Here is a 19,691-nt window from a genome sequence, read left to right on the forward strand (position 1 = left end):
GTGTGGGAGCACATGTGTGTAGGTGCCCGTGTATGTGTGTGTGAGCACGTGTGTGTAGGTGCCCGTGTATGTGTGTGTGAGCACATGTGTGCAGGTGCCCATGTATGTGTGTGAGCACATGTGTGCAGGTGCCCATGTGTGTGTGTGAGCACGTGTGTGTAGGTGCCCATGTATGTGTGTGGGAGCACATGTGTGTAGGTGCCCATGTATGTGTGTGGGAGCACATGTGTGTAGGTGCCCATGTATGTGTGAACATATGTGTAGGTGCCCATGTATGTGTGTGGGAGCACATGTGTGCAGGTGCCCATGTATGTGTGTGGGAGCACATGTGTGTAGGTGCCCATGTATGTGTGTGAGCACATGTGTGTAGGTGCCCATGTATGTGTGTGGGAGCACGTGTGTGCAGGTGCCCATGTATGTGTGTGTGAGCACATGTGTGCAGGTGCCCATGTATGTGTGTGAGCACATGCGTGTAGGTGCCCATGTATGTGTGTGGGAGCACATGTGTGTAGGTGCACATGTGTGTAGGTGCCCATGTATGTGTGTGAGCACATGTGTGTAGGTGCCCATGTATGTGTGTGGGAGCACATGTGTGTAGGTGCCCATGTATGTGTGTGAACACGTGTGTAGGTGCCCATGTATGTGTGTGTGAACACATGTGTGCAGGTGCCCATGTATGTGTGTGAGCACATGTGTGTAGGTGCCCATGTATGTGTGTGGGAGCACATGTGTGTAGGTGCCCATGTATGTGTGTGAGCACATGTGTGCAGGTGCCCGTGTATGTGTGTGGGAGCATGTGTGTATGTGCCCGTGTATGTGTGTGTGAGCACATGTGTGCAGGTGCCCATGTATGTGTGTGAGCACATGTGTGCAGGTGCCCATGTATGTGTGTGAACACGTGTGTAGGTGCCCATGTATGTGTGTGTGAGCACATGTGTGCAGGTGCCCATGTATGTGTGTGAGCACATGTGTGCAGGTGCCCATGTATGTGTGTGGGAGCACATGTGTGCAGGTGCCCATGTATGTGTGTGAGCACATGTGTGCAGGTGCCCGTGTATGTGTGTGAGCACATGTGTGCAGGTGCCCATGTATGTGTGTGGATGTGGAAGTCAGAGGTTGAATAAGGGTTTCATAATGCAGAGTATTCTGTCACTTCTTTTCATGACAGCCTATAAACTAGAGTAATCTCCAATTCCTCTCTTTCTCATTTTGTTTAGGTGGGAATACAAAGCAATGGGCTCCATCATTGTGTCTTCATACATATCTGACATAACTTGCTCTCACTTATTCCCCTTCACCACTGTCCTCTCATAACCCTGCTCTCCTCTGGCTGGTTCCTCTTGAAATTGCATTTTGTATATATTAATAAATCTTAAAATTAACTATTATAATTATTTTTCTCTTTTTTGAATTTGTGTGTGTGTCTGTGTGTAAGTGTAAGTGTGAGAGAGAGGGCAGTCTGTAGGAGTTGGCTCTTTCCTTCTGCCCTGTGAGTTCTGGAAATTGAACCTAGGACATCTGGTGGTGGAAAATGCCCTTACCCACTGAGTTGTCTCAATCACACTTCTTTATGTTACGTCCTTCAACTATCAGTGTGGGAAAGAATTGGAGAAAGGCAAAGGGACACATTTTTCCTCAACTGTGTTTTTCTTTCTTTTTTCCGCTAAATCTCATATTTGGAGTCTAAATATATTCCAGACTTGGAAAAAGTATTTTAATATTGGCAGCCATTAGTAGCACATTGGCAGTTTAACCTCGGATACCCGGAAGCCTGCCAATGGGTTGTTTAAAGAGTTTTTATGCATTAAGGAACAGCTGGGCTTTACAACAGACCTGGGTTTCAGGGTTTATATTTTACATTTATGTGATTTAACATGTTAGCTTCCAGTGAGCAAAAAAACCCCTAACTACGTGTTCAGCAGCACATTGCAGGTATGATGTATGGTCAAAGCAAGGGCATTTCACAATGAGAGAGAGAGTGCTGTTAATAATTATACCAGGGCGGCAGGTGTGCACTTGGCTGTGGTTTCTATTGGCTTTAAGTAAACCCTTCTTCAGAAGATTTAAATAGTTGAACCATCTTTAACATGACCACACCTGAAAGAATGTATTTGTTTGTAACAAAGTCTCTCCAAATCCAGTGCTTAAAATCATTTTTAATAATGTTTATGACCCTGTGAACTGTAGTTTGGTCTGGATGGATAGGAAAGCTCAGATGGCTAGGACATGTGTACTTTTCTCCATCCAAATTCTTACTCATAAATTATCTACATTATATACACACAATACAAGGATTTCCATCTCAGACTCTTATCAAGTTTTCATCCCAGTAACAGGAACGGGTCTGAAGTTAGGGTCCTCTCATCCAGATCAGTTCTAGATGAGACTTGGGGTTTGCTTCCTAACTGTGGCTCTTTTCATGTGTTCTCACACCAGACTCAGAGTGGTGAGTCAGGGACAGAATAAATGACCAACATTCCGAATCAAAATGGGAGGACTAGGAGTCCTGTGGTTCTAGAAGGTCCACAGCCAGTAAAGCCTTCCTGGACATGAAGCCACCCCTGTATGGCCCAGATTCGTGTCCTCATAGTGCGTTTCTGTAGCTCGTTGTTTTCGGGGTTTTGCTTTTGCCCTCCTTTGAGTTCTTGACTCTGCCCTCTGAGATATCTTTCCCTTTTCCTAAGAAAACCATTTAGAAGGTTTCCAGAAGCAGTGCTTTATGGTTTCCAGTGCTCAAGTCTTACACATGTGCTGGTAAATATTCCCCCGGGCCTTTTGTGGTTTCGATTGAAAAATAGAGTTATAGCTATAATATATAATATATATATATATATATTATATATTATATGATACATATATTTGTCCACTACAAATATGATGAGATACATTTGTTTCTATGTATTGTTCTTACATCCTCTGGCTATATTAAATTAATATAAGGGGTTTGTAGATTACTTCTTTTTTCTATTTACATAATTATGTGTATGCAGATTCAAAGTGCTAGTTCTTCCCTTCCCAGTCTATGCGATTGTCTTTTTCTTGCCGTATTGTAATGCCTAGCATCTCTAGTGTAGTGATGAAGGAAAGGGATAAGGACACTTACTCTTGTATTGTTCTGAATCTGAAGATAATTTAGTCTTTGACTTTAAAATATGTCATTAGCTATGTTTTTTCATAGATATTAATTTGTTGAGAATTTTTGCTACTAATGGGCATGTTTTGCACTATATTATATTTCAATTTAACAATTGATTTATTAAAGTGTTAAGGGTTATTTATGCCAATACTTGAACAGAATAATGCTGTCTCAGGTTCAACAGTTTAAGAATTAGCAAACTATAAGGTTTAAAAAGCTTTAGAAAAACCTGGTCAAGGCTAAAAATAGTCTATCTTAAGGAAGTCAATAGTCATATAACAAGTATACTCAAAATGTTTGAAGATTTTATTTTTTTGGGAAATAGAAATCTATGAAAAGAATTGTTATCTTTCTGTTTATAAGCTGTTGTACATCTTTAAAACTAAAGATTATTTCTGTGTGTACTCAATTTCATCTCCAGACTCTGAGTGGAGCTTTCCTAATGAGCATCACTGGCATGTTTTAATTACTCTTCTTTCCCCAGACTAACTCAGAATGTTGTAATTTAGTAACTTTTTTCTTATTCTGGATCTGGACAGTATGGACTCTGTGAAGCATTAAGTAGTGACTAGGCTAATTATGAATCAGTATGCTAAAATTTTATTTCTTACTCTATCTCTTATAGAGATGATGAAACAGGCTAAGGAAAAGTAAATGACTTTCTCATTACTAATTCTTTTTATGGCAACTCTTTTCTTAACACTAGGAGTTGCTTAAAGACCCGTTGTATATCGGGCTGCGGCAGAGGAGAAGGAGAGGTCCTGAGTATGACGAGTTTTTGGATGAATTCATGGAGGCAGTTTCTTCCAAGTATGTGCAATCTTTATTTTATCTGTATTTGACTTGAATTTCAAAGGTCTGTAACAAAACTACATGACTATTAAAATCTCCCGAGTTTGATTCAGTGTGGTTTAATAATTAGATATGATATGAATGAGAGAAAACTACCCCTCTCCCTGCTATAACTTTCCCTGACCAAACGGTAGCATCACTGTGTCTGTCCTCCAAAGCTGCCTCTGTTCCTGTCCCTGAAGGAGGAGCCATTGTCCCTATGGAAATGCATGATGATACCCGTCTGTTCTGCCCTGAACCCACAGATCGCATCTGAAGTGCGGGCTGATGGAAACAGGGGCCTGGCCAGTGGCAGTAAATACAAAAAGGAAGCCTTTTCCTCTTTTACATTTTTGGCACTTTTTTCTGGCTGCTGGTAAAATCTGCTCTTCATTCATGTTTGTGGCTGATATTGGACCCTCTTGTGGTCTGAGAAGGAAGAGGTGGGGACTGAGCGTGAGCTATGCAACCCCAGAGCCTATAATAGAGGGAGAACCAGGCTATCACTCAGTTTATGCATGTCTGCTTAAATCTACAGGATTTGATTAAATGTACTACTGAATTTTCATCTAATGTAGTTAGCATTTGATTGTGGGCCTGTGGCAACTTTTTCCTTGTGAAAAAGATTCTGTGGTAATTTTAGTACTATACTCAGGGAATTTTGTCATGCCAGCCGACAGTCATTCATTGTGTTAGTGTGCAGCCGTGAAACCATTAGTGTTAATATATATATGTTAAATGTGTATTTATATATTTATTTAATATATAAATTTGTAAATAACTATCACTGGGATCTCATGTAACTAGAGTTGTCTTTTTGTTTCTTATAATTTAAAATTGTAACAAACAGAAGAAAATGCTTTTTCATCAATCTGTATTGCATTTAACTATATTGGCTTGTTCATCATGGGGTTAATGCAGAGTATACTTTTAAATCGGTGTGGACTACTTTTAAAAAAATGGTTAATTTGTTACTTTCCTACTTACACGGTAAGCTATATTTATACATAGAAATAGTTGAGAATAGTTTAAGATCAAAATTAACTAGTAGCATTCATTCCTACTTTTTATTCATATGGAACTTTAGATGTTTTATTAAAAAAATCTTATTTATTTATTTATTTTGTTTACAGTATTCTGTCTGCATGTATTCCTGCAGGCCAGAAGAGGGCACCAGATTTCATTACAGATGGTTGTGAGCCACCATGTGGTTGCTGGGAATTGAACTCAGGACCTCTGGAAGAACAATCAGTGCTCTTAACCTCTGAGCCATCTCTCCAGCCCCTCAAAAATCTTATATAAGGTTGTGATTATCAACTTTCTAAATAACAGCATAATCAACGAAAAGGAAATGAAACTTGCAACACATTTTGCTTCACTGTCAGTGTGTGAAATCTACCTAGTAATAAATCTACCTAAATAAGACAAGTTCATTATTTATTTATTAAGCAAGTCCTAAGCTCCTAAATGATGATGCACAGAGAAAAGTTGTATGGAAACAATGAAAGCTTTCTGGAGAAACTGAGAGAGGCGCCAAGTTGGGATGATCTTTTTCAGTGTAGGATCAGAAAAACAACTTATAGTTCTAATTTTAAATTGGGGCATTATGGAGCTGGAGAGATGGCTCAGTGGTTAAGAGCATTGGCTGTTCTTCCAGAGGACCTACGTTTAATTCCCAGCACCCACAAGGCAGCTCACAACTGTCTTGTAACTCCAGTTCCAGGTGATCTGACACCCTCACACAGACATAGACTTGGGCAAAACACTCATGCACATAAAATAAGATCATTAAAAATTGGAGGATTACTTAAGATGTATGAAAAGGAAATGGAGATTAATAGACTCAACGGTAGTTTTAATGTGGAAAGTTTTTCTAGCCAGGCATACTTGCTCATACCTGTAATCCTAGGAATTTGGAAACTGATGCAGAAGGATTTCTGTGAGTTCCAGTTCAGCCTGCACTATATAATGAGACTGCTCAAAAACAAAAATGGGGAAAATGCGAATATATCCGGAGGAAGTGAGTTGTATTCCGGATCCTTCTCAGAGAAGAGTAACAGAGACTTAAAAGTATCATTTTGATATTGTCCCTTCAGAAGCTGTCTAGAAGTGAAACCAAGCTTTGCCCGGTTAGATAATGGCTAATGAAGATAAGGTCATTTTACAAGGAAACATGACTTAAATTCACGGTTGGGGTTACTGGGCCCCAGACTGTGATGTGATGTGATGTGTTGAGTGCTTTGGGGACTAACACTTTAGGAGGGAATAGCATTTGGGACCACCCTAAGTGCTACTGAGATTGTTAGCAGCCACTAATTTCCCCAAGTCCCTACTGCCTAAACCTTTCTGACTTCTTAACCTACTGTGTTGCAGTGATGGGGTGGGTGGAATGGTATCAAATCATCTTTGTTTGCTCTATGGTAACTCTTCCTGTGTAAGTCAAGGACTTGTAGATGTTGTGACACACTTAATGAAGCATGCAATCAGAATATCTCAGTTGAGAAATCTGTCACAGGATAGATCTGTGGTCTTATTCTGACTTTTCTGAGCACCTGGTTGGGGCCCCATTTGTTAATGCCTTCATAGAAGGGGAGGGAGTAAGAGTGTCTGATGGTGTTTCAGGTCTCCATATATCACTGTAGACCCTGGCCAAAGTCCTCAAAGTGCCTGAGCACTTTCCCCCAGTGTAGCTACCTGGTTAAGCATCGTAGATCTCTCTGAAGAACTGGGGGGGGGGGAGATTACTTTCATGCATTCTTGCCAAAGTATTGCAAAAATCTTGCCTCCTGGAAACTAGGCCTCTTCTGCCCATGGCTTGTGGGTAAAAGATTAGCTCAAGTTTAGATATTGCACAAGCAATTGCAACTTTATTGCGTTAACTGCTTTCAATTGTGTAGCTGTTTGCTTTGATTTCTTTTGGTGGCAAACACTGAGTGGCAGACAGTGGAAAGCTGTATCCTAACTGTACGCAATCTCACACACACACCGTTGTTGTCCTCCGAATGCCAGCTGCACCCACCAGACTTCTTCCTGGAGTCCTATGATCCTTCTCACTGCTATCAGTGAGCCTTCTTATAGATCAGCTTGTCTGTCCATCCTCCCTTCTGAGAGCCAGGAGTAAGCTTTTCAGTAATTTGGGGGCATCTCATCAGCATATTCCATGTGGCTTTGGTACTTGGTATGGTTTTTTTTGTCACTGTTATAGAACCTAGTCATCTGATGTGTTTTGTTTTGTTTTTCTGTATGTAATTTGTACATTCCAGAATATCCTTCTCTGAGTCTGGTAATCCCTGCTTCTGCCATCCATGACAGTGCTTCTGGAATCTTGGCTTCATTTAGTATGGGCCATTGGTTTGGGTACGCATCTAGCAATCACCTATTTTGGGGGGTGGGGTTGGGTTTAGAGACAAGGTTTCTTAGTGTAACAACCCTTACTGTCCTGGACCTTGCTTTGTAGACCAAATTGTCCTCGAACTCACAGAGATCTGCTTGCTTCTGCCTCCTGGGTGCTGGGTTTAAAGGCATATACCACCACTGCCTGGCTATCTAGCAATCATCTTAATATTCATTTTGTGCCATCTCTAGGGATTCTTGCCAGTTGAATTCTGCATCTCAGGAGACTTTCAGGAAATCACTACCTAACATTAGGGTTCATCTGATCAAACACCCTCTTAAACTCAGTTGTATTGTTCCTGACTAATACAAGCTATCTAAATTCGTTCTCTGGGATACAGTTGTTCTCATCCTTTCTGAGCCCCAGCATGCACTGCGTGACTTCAAAAATGTGATAAGATGCTCTTGTAGACCTGAGAGGGGTCTGGAGGAGATTCACGAATCGACGAGAACTAGACGGGTGCATACTGTCTCCTGGAGGGAAAGTCTCTATCTTAAAAAACAGTGAGAAGAGAAAAGAGGACCGCTCTCGTAAGGTCATGAGTGGTGTTGATTCTGAGGATTCAAGATTTGGGGAGCTCAAGCCGGACATCCCTCCCCATGCAGTAAGAACTCAATCACTCTCCTAAGACTTGGACGTAGCAGATTTGCCTGCATAGGAATCTTGAATGCTCACTGATGGCTCAGTGCCCTGTTCTCATCATCAGAGTCTTCTGCTGAGAAACCACACAAAGAATTTGAAAGTCTCTTTGTATATGCAATCAAAGGTCTTTGGCCCCCATGTTGACAGCTGTTTGCCCTCGAGTCTTGTGTTCTTTTCCTATTTTCCTTTTAGTGTGTCTTCTCAAAAACTCTAAAGTAACATTCCAGTAAACATTCTCTCCTACTGATACAACAAGCAGGTCACCCTAGGAGAGCATGTTAGCAGTTGGACTGCTACCTTGTGCCTGGATTATTTACTATCTGTGACAGGATCCTTATGGCTATCAGTGGCTGACTTAGGTCAAAGGACCTATCTTATCACCTGGTCATTGACTAGGTTGTCTTGGACGCATATTCTGAGAGGAAGCTCAGGGTTTAAGGGTTTTGCAAGAGGGCCTTTGAGGTTAACTCCCAGAGAAGAAAGACAGAAGGAGAGTGTGAATGGTTCTCCAGGTACAGCAGCCTCCACTCATTCCTCAGAGAACTCCATCGGCTATGGCTGTTGCTCTTTGGTCTGCACTGGCCTATCCTGTATGCTTCTGTATCAGGGAGTAATTGGATGTAGGTCATCCTGGGAAAGAATAGGCCATGCTTTGTGGTGAAGTGGGTCTGTGGTAGAGTTGTTCTCAGTGGCTAAGGTGATCTCTGGCATAACGGTGGGTAATCCGGGTATCATTTCATGTGTCTAGTACAGTGACTGAGTTAGGAAGTGTTAAGTGGCCTCAGTGTTAGCTAACATCTTTGGTAGTAGAGCACAGACTGCTCCTCCGGACCTGTCTATTTGGGGCTGAAGAGATGGCTTGGTTTTTAAGAACACTGGCTGCTTTTCCAGAGGACCCAGACTCTATCCCCAGCACCCACTTGGCAGCTCACAACTATCTGCAACTCCAGTTTCAGGAAATCCAACAGCCTCACACAGATATACATGCAGGCCAGAACACCAGTGCACATAAAGTAAAAATAAATAATTTTAAAAAATTGCCTGTTCAACAGTTTTATTTCCTGACCTTAGTAATTCCAGATTTGAGATTAAAAATAAAAAACTTACTCAGAATATACGTAAAGAAAAGCTTTACCCTCCAGACTGTCCTCTGAGCATCTTTGTGACAGAATTCCTCAGCTTTCTTCTGTGATCTTCGTTACTTCTCACCAAGTGCTCTTTTGGACTTTTCTTGGGTTTTTCCTGTTCATTCTCCTAAAACCTTAATATAAACTATTCATGTCTGCCTCTTGGTGATCTCGTCTAATTGGAGATCTTTTTATTTGTCACTCTTAAGTCTGGATTTCTAGCTTGGACATCTCACAATTCCAGATGTGCAGCCAGCCTTCTTATTGACATTTCTACTGGAATCTGAAGTAGACCAAGAAGGACACCTGCTCTTGAACCCACCCGTAAGCCAGCTTCTGCTTCCCCCTTTCCGTCTCAATAAAAAACAACCCACTTTTCCTGTTCCTCAGAGTAAGAATTACCTCTCCATATGTAACCTGCCTGCAAAGCTCTTGCTACTTCAGTATATCCAAGATTTAACCATCTTTTTTTTTTCTTTTTGCCTGTCACTTCATCTCTCTTCTTGGGATTATTGTAGTTTTCTACCTGGCTTCACAGCCTCCCCACTTGTTGCCTTCCAGTGTCCTCTGAACACAGAGGCCAAGATGGTTCTATGTTGAGTAATTTCTTTGCTCAGAACTTGGCAAATGTTACCATTGCCTTCATAATGAAAAGGGGCTTTGTACTAGCACAAAAGTCCTGTGCCACCTGGCTTCCTGGTGCCTTCCTGACCTTGTTGCTGTTTTCCCTTGCCTTCGTTAATGTGGTCTGCTGTTCTCTTCTAACTGAAGTGAGGTCAAGATGTATCGGGTTATCTGCTTGAAATTCTACCGGTGTCTGTCTCTGCCTGGTTTTCCACTAGAATAGCTGTCCTTCCTTTGAAATCTCCAGAGATCTGTTTTGCTCAGTGAACCTTGTCAAGACCAATGTGCTTAAGATGTTACCCTCAACTCAGGTTTTTCATTCCCTGCACCAAACCATACCAGATTTGTTTTTATCCAACCTTTTTATGTTCAGAGTAGATCCATACACCCTGAAAACAGAGCGCCTCCTCTTTCCATCACTGCTATTCCCAGTTTCTTAGATGTCACCTGGTGTGTCGTAAGTACTCAGTTTGTGAGATAGATGATAGAATTGATGTACTTCATTTATATAACAAAAATAAAGATATGACTAGAGAAATTCTGATGTGTTAAGACATCTTTTTTATATGACTTCATTTTAAGAAATAGTAAAGTATTCTTATATATTATATATAGCACACCCTGCTAAGGTTATATTAAAGTTAACACAGATATGAGCCTGTGTTTGAGCTTGTTTTGTGCTTCTTAGGTCTCTCTTTTCCCAGAATAGATAGAAAAGTGGCAACAGCTTCTACAGTGTTCCCTACATGGGATTTCTCTGAAAATGATGATGATGATGATTTTTTTTTTTGAGACAGAGTTTTTATGTGTAGCTTTGGAACCTGTCCTGGAACTCACTCTGAAGACCATGCTAGCCTCGAACTCACAGAGATCCACCTGCCTCTGCCTCTCAAGTGCTGGGATTAAAGGCGTGCACCACCACCGCCCGGTGAAGATTGTTAATTAAGTGAGTAAAAGTAAAGATTACCTCAAAAAAAAAAAAAGTCTGGATGACTCTTTTTAGATAGTCTCACTCTAGCTCAGCCTGGCTTCAAACTCATAATCCTCAGATCTCAACCACCTGCCTACTGGGATTATGTAGGATTATGGTGTACAGCTACTAAATTTTTAAAATAATAATAAAAAAGAATTGTTCACCAACGATCATTTTTTAAAAAGTTGTCCTCTAAGTGTTTAAAATTAAAAGTCACTGGCAAGCACTGGGAATGCCTGCGAAGATCCTTACAGTGTTTAGAAACTTCCTCAATCTTGGCTCCTCATGGGTTTCATTTAATTTGTTGTGTATAACATTTAGGAGAAATAATCTTCGTCTGAAATCATGCCACCTTCTGTTGTCCAAGGCAGCTTGTTTGTTCCCAGCTGCCCAGACCAGAAATAACCACACAGAAACTATATTATTCGCAATACTGTTTGGCCAAAAGCTTAAGCATATTTCTGGATAGCTGGTATATCCTAAATTAACCCATCTCCATTTATCTGTGTATCATCATGAGGTCGTGGCCTACTGGCAAAGTTTCAGAGGGCTCCAGCGGAGGCATCTGTCTCCTGCGGGCAGCTACATGGCTTTTCCCTGACTCTACCTACTCTCTCTATATCTCTTTCAGCCTGGCTCTACTCTGTTAAGCCCTTGGCCGAAAGCAGCTTATTTATTAACCAGTGGCAATAAAACATATTCACAGCGTACGTCACCTCCCACATCAACCTTCACCTGCTGCACGGTGTGATGATGGGGTTTTTATAGGCTGTCACTTTCTTTGCCTGGTCATCGTTGAGCTCAGAGCCGTTGCTGTCTGTATAAAGTATAGCAGATATTGCAGAGCGTCTAGTAGATCACACAGCAGGGTTCAGAGGAACAAGGTACATAGCCCTTGAGTTAGCATGAACATATATATCAAATGTATTTTTAATTCTTAGTGCTAACACCCCCTTTTTTCTAAACCCTCCATTTGTAAACTTCTGCATTCCTCACCCTCACACAGGACTGTTATCTCCCCTGCCACCCTGGCTCTGTACCAAATCTTCAGGCTCCATATAGATGAAGATTTTAGATTTTTTTTTATTTAGGATGTGCGTGCATGCCCATGTGTGCTCGGACACACAATGACTCTTAGAATAGGAATTTTTTTTTCTTTCAGGCTTTAGAGCCCATGTCCCAAGATGTGTAGAGGAGAAACCTGGGATTCCAAATCAATGCTTAGGTCCGTCTACTGTACTTATAGTCTAAGGAAACTATTTGCTTAGTTTCTTGCCCCATGAATTTCAGGCAGATAATAATAGTACACAGGAGAGTTGTAATGGTTGGAATAATAATACAGACACTAAGTTACCTTTATTAAGTGCTGTAAGTAGCAACCATAATTTTTATTTCCTAGGACGAATGGCTAAGGCCAATTTAGTTTCAGTAGGCTGAAAACTTCAATTTAATATAGATGGAACATTCGATGGTTGAAACGATCTAAACTGTAAAGTGATAAAAATCACTTGAGATTTCTGGTTGTTGTTGTGCTTTGTGGCCGCTGCATCACTCGCTCCATTGTAAGTGTGCCTGAGGGTACCGAGATGTGGGAAGAGGGATTGAAATTCAGCTTTGCTCAGTTTCCAGCTCGGGCTGCAGTGGAAGTGCTCACCCTACATGTGCTTTTGACGCTTGGAGCAGGCGGTGACACAGCCTTTGATGCATTATGAGTCATTTGAAAGTGTTAATTACCACATTTATACATAATTAACCTAGAAAAATTCTCATTCAGCATGTTGTACTCTTTCTATAAATGCCAGCTTTCCCTTGCTGCTTGAAGTTTTTCACTGAGATCAGGAGTCAAATTTGGCAAAACAATTGACTCAAGAGGAAAAAGTTACTAAGCTTTGCTTTACATTTCTTTTTGTTGTTGTTTATTTATTCATATATATATTTTTGTTTTTATACCCAGTCAAAGTCTCCTATTCCTCCCCTCTTCCCAGTCAATCCCCCACCCCATCTACTCCTCCTCTACTGTTTGTCTTCAGATTCAGGCAGGCCTCCTGTGGATAACAGCCAGCCATGGTATATCAATTTAAAGTCAGACTAGGCACCTTCTCTTTTATTAAGACTGGTTGAGGCAATCTAGTAGGAGGAGTGGGTCCCAAAAAAAACAAGTAATAGGGTCAGAGACTTAACCTGCTCTCACTGCTAGGAGTCTCACACAAAGACCAAATTATTTACCTTAACATACACGCAAAGGGCCTAGGTCAGTCTTACACAGTCTCCCTGGTTGTCAGTTCAGTCTCCGTGAACCCTTATGGTTAGTTAGTTCTGTGGGTTTTCTTGTGGTGCTCTTGGCATCACTGGATCCTACAAGGGCCCTACCATCCTTCCTCCTCTTCTGCCGGATTCCCTGAGCTCCACCTAATGTTTGCTGTGGGTCTCTGCATCTCTTTTCATCAGTTGCTGGTTAAAGCCTCCAGCATGAGGTGTCACTTGTATTTTGGATCTTATACCTTCTGACAGGTGTAGGATGGAATCTCACAGTTGTTTTGATTTGCATTTCCCTGATAGTTAAGGATGTTGATTAAGCATTTCTTTAAGTAATTCTTGATCTTTTGAGTGTCCTCTGTTGAGAATTCTCATCTAGATCTGTACACCATTTTTAATTCGCTTATTTGTTTTTGTGATGTCTAGTTTCCTGAGTTCTTTATATATTTTGGATATTAGTCCTCTGTCAGATATGGATTTGGCGAAGCTCTTTTCTTCTGTTGTCTGTCGTTCTGTCCTTTCAACGGTGTCCTTGCCTTACAGAAGCTTTTCAGGTTCAGTTTCAATTTGTTAATTGTTGATCTTTTTTAATTAAATTTTTATTTATTTTACCTACTGATGGCAGTTTCCCCTCCTTCCTCTGCTTGCATTATTTTTCCTTGCTGCTTCCTCTGCCCATCCCCCATCCACTCCTCATCTGTTTCTGTTCAGAGGTGGGCAGGCCTCCCATGGGTGTCAACAAAACGTGGCATATCAAGTTAAAGCTCCTTATTTTGCATTAAGACTGGGCTAGGGAGCCCAGTATGGTTCCCATAAGCGAGCTCAAGCGTTAGGGACAGGCCCTGATCCCATTGTTAGGAGTCCCAAAAATAGACCAAGCAATATAACTGTCACACATATCTAGAGTTTGGTCCCATGCAGGCTCCCTTAGCTGTCGGCTCAGTCTGGATTCCTATGAGCCCAGGTTAGTTGTTTCTTTGGGTTTCCTTGTGATGACCCTGACCCACTTGCTCTTACAGTCTTCCCTCTCTTCAGCAGGACTCCTGGAGCTCAGCCCAGTGCTTGGCTGTGGATCTCTGCATTTGTTCCCATCAGTTAGTGGATGAAGGCTCTCTGATGACAATTAGGGTAGTCACCAGTCTGATTACACGTTCAGGCACGTCTCCACTACTGCTAGGAGTCTTAGCTGGGGTCATCCCTGTGCATTTCTGGTGGTTTCTCCCGTGCCATTAGGGAGAAACCTAACTCCCAAATGCGCACCCCTATCAAGACATCTCTTTCATTACTCTCCCCATCTGTCCCACCCCCAGTTTACCCAAGAGATAGCTTCTATTTCCCTTTCCCAGGGAGATCCATGCTGATCTTAGTGCCTGTGTAATTGGTGTTCTATTCAGGAAGTTGTCTCCTGTGCCAACGCATTCAAGGCTATTCCCCACTTTCTCTTCTATTAAGTTCAGTGTATCTGCTTCTATCTTGAGGTCTTGGTCCACATGGACTTGAATCTATTCCATTCTTCTACATGCTGCCGTCCAGTTTGATCAGCACCCATTTGTTGCTGTTTTTCTCCATTGTGTAATTTTGGCTTCTTTGTATATCTCATACTATTTGCTTTATATGTTTTATTTTTCTGTATATTATAGATTACCCATACCATGTCAATAATTTAATTTTTATATCACATACAAGTCTAATGAAAATTCTGTGAAGAATTCTTGCCTGTTTAATTTCTATTGTATCCTCTGAACTTGGGTCCCAGTAAACATTTTTTTTTTCAAGACAGTGTTTCTCTGTAGCTTAGAGCTTTGAACTTGTCCTGGAACTAGCTCTTGTAGATCAGGCTGGCGTGGAACTCAGAGAGATTTACCTGAGTGCTGGGATTAAAGGCGTGTACCACCACCGCCTGGCTCCCAGTAAACAATTGTTGTTGAAATATTTGGTTTATCTGTGGTGTATAGTCAACTATGGTTAAAGCTTTGAAACCCCAAACAAGTCTAGGTAAATTATGGGAAAGAATGGCAAGAAAGTTATTTGGGGTAAGGAGGAATAAATACCATAAATTCATTTTCTCTTATGTCTTAGCCTACCAGTTTTATCTTTCATTAAGAAAATATCCAGTGGCTGCTCCAAGAGTTGGCAATAAACAGAGAATTCGCAGCATATCTCTTTCAAGTCTATTTCCACACAGCGTGGAATGGCTCCATAGGCTGTCCAGATGTCCAGCATCCTGCTGCCTCCCAGCTGGTCCCGATCCAGTTATTTCACTTATGTTGAACAAACTTAACAATTTAGGGCAACTGAAGAAAAGAAAAAGATTTTATTTCACCTTTACTTATTCCCTTTCCAATTCTCTTCCTTTGTTTAAATTGATGGTTCTCACTCCTCCCAATGCTGTGGCCCTTTAATACAGTTCCTCATGTTGTGGTGACCCCCCCATCATAAAATTCTTCTGTTGCTACATCATTAATGTAATTTTGCTGCTGTTATGAATTGTAGTACAAAGATGTGACCCCTGTGAACAGCTTGTTTGACCCCCAAAAGGCCATGACCCAGTTGAGAACTGCTGTTTTATATAGTTTCAATCTTAAGTCTTCCTTCTCTCTTAAAAATGCTTAACATTTCCAAATTTCCTCAGTGTCTGAGATAGTTTTATTTATGCTGTGCCTTTGAAGGATAATTGCATTAACTAATTGTTGAGTAGTGAGTGTTTTCTTCCTTTATTCTCTTGCTTACATGATTTCAGAAAGGAAGGCCAGTGTAACCTTGTCCTTCTTCCTGCATGGGAAGATGGGGTTCCCACTGCAGCTTCCTTCACGGTCTGCTCTGCCTTCAGTCTTCTGCAGTGTCGCTCTACTGTGTCTACATACGTTTTTAGATGCTATTTGTCCTGATTTCTGTATGTTTCCTGTATGTTTGGGATCTGTGGATTGGTGTTTGTCATTAACTTCGTAAGCTTCTCAGCCACTGTTGCTTCAAATACTGTTCTTTTTTTGTCTTCCCATGTGCAGACACCACACCTTTGTGATTGTCCCACAGTTCTTAGCTATTTTGCCACTTTATTTCTTGCCTTTTCTCTTTGTGTTCCAATTTTCAGAGCTTCTGCTGGCTCTTTTTCAGGCTTACTTATTCTTTCCTCTGCTGTGTCTGGTTCACTGATGAGCCCATCAAAGGCAATTTTCAGCAGTATGACTTTGATTTCCATGTCTGGTGATGTTACCCATATGTCCCTGCACGGCGTCGATTTCCTTGGAGTTAAGCTCTTCATAGCTGAGTCATAGTCATTTTCAGTTCACGGTCTGACTGTTCCAAAATTGCTGAGCATCTAGATCTCGTCCTTTGTTTTGCTTTGTCTCATGTGACTGAATATCTTGTATCATTTTTGTGTGATTTGTTGAAAGCTAGTGTTTGGAGTCACTGGAGCTAATCTTGCTGACATCTAATCTTGCTGACAGTTTTGCTTATCTGGCTTGGTTAGGTTATGTACTGTCCCTCAGTGCCCTTCTTTTTGTGTCTCTTACTGTCTGCCTTTGGATTTTCCTTGAGATTTCTTATATAGACTATGAGACTTGCAGGTCATTGAGCTATTCACTTCTGTTATCCCAGAGCCCTGTTGAGGTGCTGAGCAGGGACTATGCTATTTAGCCCTATTTTAGGTCTTTGTCTTTCGGTGGATTTAAGCTGGGTATTTCCCTGTCCATGTTAGGAGCTACAGGAAACTTGAGTTGAATATTTCTCTTCCCCTAGGTTGCTTAGATTTTGGTAAAGTCTCAGTAAATAGTCGTGGATGAACGGAAGTCTCCTGAGGGAAGTCCTTATGAAAACAGTGTTCTAGCATTTTCAGTATGGACACCTCCTACTTCTGCTAGAGGTACCAGGGGACCTCTTTTCCCCCTCAGATCTTCACAGTAAACATCTAATTCATGAAAGTTTGGCTGAAGGCAAGATCCCCTGATAATGTTTAACTGTCTCCTCCAGTTCAGTGTAAGTCAGAAGTGCACCCACCAATTGGCCCCAGCAGCTGGCCTCTGCTCCTGACTTTCCTCTTTGCTTACCTTTCATTTTGTTTTAGATAGCACAGCAGGTTATGAGCTCAGGCAGCCGTGGGTCGTGAGCTTAGACAGCAGTGGGTCATGAGTTTAGACAGCGGTGGGTCATGAGCTTAGACAGCGGTGGGTCTTAATCTTAGACAGCAGTGGGTCATGAGCTTAGACAGCGGTGGGTCTTAATCTTAGACAGTGGTGGGTCATGAGCTTAGACAGCGGTGGGTCTTAATCTTAGACAGCGGTGGGTCATGAGCTTAGACAGCGGTGGGTCTTAATCTTAGACAGCGGTGGGTCATGAGCTTAGACAGCGGTGGGTCATGAGCTTGGGAAGAGCTGTTAGTCTTGGGTGTTTAGGCTTTTCTGTATGACAGAAACAATGCCTTTCAAGGATTTTGTGTGTCAGAACTGGCAGCCCTGGCCCAAGATTCAGGAGTCTGTAATTCATGAACATTGAGAAGTCTGATGGTATCCTGAGTTGAATTCTAAATCTTGTTCTAAGTTTTAGTTTCGTCATTCAAAATATGCCCTTGACTTGTTGTTATGAACTCTCCCTGTGTTGTGTTAGAGCACTTGATGATCTGACAGTTCTGCTGCAAAGCAGCCATATCTGTGATCTTCATCGGCCTGTGACTTCCCATGTACTCATGAGCTGAAGACTTAGAGTGAACACGTGGGTGCTGCTTTTTGGGGGCGACTTCTTTAATTGTGTGTTTATTAGCTTGTTCTGATTAAGTAAGAAGCTAAAGCCAGGATGGCTAGGGAACTGATGTAAGATTCTGGAGACAGAAAGTTCCTTATACTATACAAAACAATTGCAGTTCAGGGTCAGTATTATATAGAGTGCCTTATTGTAGCCAAATATGAATATAAAAGCATAAATGGTGTTATAGAAAGATTAATATAGTGTGTGTTGGGCGCTGAGCTTATTTTAATTATTTGGTTAAAATTCCTTAAAATTTATATTTTAAGTAATAAGTGTGGTCTATTTTCTTGTGAATGAGTGTTGTCTTATACATTCATCTCATTAGAACCTGAGCCTCACAGAAGGAAGAAGCTAGATTCTGGAGAGGTAGCAACAAAGATGAAGAATTTATTTCCTTATTAGAGGATTAACAGCCCCTATCCCGCAACTTTACCTCCATATAGCAGCAAATCAAACAAGATAGGGATTTAAAAGTTTCCATTGGGGCAATGAGATGGCTCATTTTTTTTCTTAATTTTTTTTTATTGAAAATTTCCACCTCCTCCCTTCGACTCACCTTCTCTCCTCTCCCTCCTTCCTCTACCCCTCCCCCTCCCTCTCCAGTCCAAGGAGCAGTCAGGGTTCTATATCCTATGGGAAGTTCAAGGTCCTCCCCACTCCCCTCAGGTCCAAGAAGATGAGCATCCAAACAGACTAGGCTCCCACAAAGCCTGTCAATGCAGTAGAATCAAAACCCAGCGCCATTGTCCTTGGCTTCTCAGTCAGCCTCCACCGTCAGCCACATTCAGAGAGTCCAGTTTGATCTCATGCTCCATCAGTTCCAGTCCAACTGGCCTTGGTGATCTCTCATTAGATCAGTCTCGCTGTCTCAGTGGGTGGACGCATCCCTCGCAGTCCTGACTTCTTTGCTCATCTTCTCCCTCCTCCTGCTCCTCATTTGGACCTTGGGAGCTCAGTCCAGTGCTCCAATGTGGGTCTCTGTCTCTATCTCATTGCCAGATGAAGGTTCTATAGTGATATGCAAGATATTCATCAGTGTGGCTATAGGATAAGGCCATTTCAGACACCCTCTCCTCTTCTGCCCAAGGAACAAGCTGGGGACATCTCCTTGTACACCTGGGAACCCCTCCAGAGTCAAGTCTCTTGCCAACCCTAAAATGGCTCCCTTAATTAAGATATCTACTTCCCTGCTCCCACATCCACCCCTCCTCCATCCCAACCATCCCATTTCCTCAAGCTCTCCCCATCCTTCCCTTCTCTCTTCCCCATCTTCCCGTATCCCCACCCCACCCCCATGCTCCCAAACCCTGTCCGGCAGTCTTGTCCACTTCCAATATCCAGAAGGATAACTATATGTTTTTCTTTGGGTTTGCCTTCTTATTTAGCTTCTCTAGGATCACGAACCATAGGATCAATGTCCTTTGTTTATGGCTAGAATCCACTAATGAGTGAGCACATACTATATTCATCTTGTTGGGTCTGGGTTATCTCACTCAGTAAAGTGTTATCTATTTCCATCCATTTGCATGCAAATTCAAGATGTCATTTTTTTTTTTTACTGCTGAGTAGAACTCTAAAGTGTATATGTGCCACACCTTCTTTATCCGTTCTTCTATTGAGGGGCACCTAGGTTGTTTCCAGGTTCTGGCTATTACAAATAGTGCTGCTATGAACATAGTTGAACAAATACTTTTGTAGTATGATTGGGCATCTCTTGGGTATATTCCCAAGAGTGAAATTGCTGGGTCCTGAGGTAGGTTGAATCCCAGTTTCCTGAGAAACCGGAGATGGCTCATTTTGTAAGCGCTCTTGGTACCAAACCTGATGACCTGAGGTTGATCCCTAGAATTCACACAGTAGAAGGAGAACCAACTCCTACTCTTGCCATGACAGGTACATTCCCCTTTAAATAAATACATGTAAAAATTATAAAATAAGTTTCCATTATAACTAGGTATTTTATTA

General features: G+C 41.7%; 1 protein-coding gene across 2 annotated transcripts in view; it reads left to right on the plus strand.

Annotated features, from left to right (window-relative positions):
• Me1 (malic enzyme 1) overlaps positions 1 to 19,691 on the plus strand; it is a 116,223-nt gene that overhangs the window by 44,415 nt on the left and 52,117 nt on the right. For both annotated transcript variants that reach the window (XM_075965072.1, XM_075965071.1), the window contains exon 6: positions 3,843 to 3,946. In XM_075965072.1, the coding sequence (XP_075821187.1) occupies positions 3,843 to 3,946 (104 nt within the window). The remainder of the gene's footprint in view (positions 1 to 3,842; positions 3,947 to 19,691) is intronic.

Source organism: Microtus pennsylvanicus, chromosome 3 (assembly GCF_037038515.1).
Source record: "Microtus pennsylvanicus isolate mMicPen1 chromosome 3, mMicPen1.hap1, whole genome shotgun sequence".
Classification (NCBI taxonomy): domain Eukaryota; kingdom Metazoa; phylum Chordata; class Mammalia; order Rodentia; family Cricetidae; genus Microtus; species Microtus pennsylvanicus.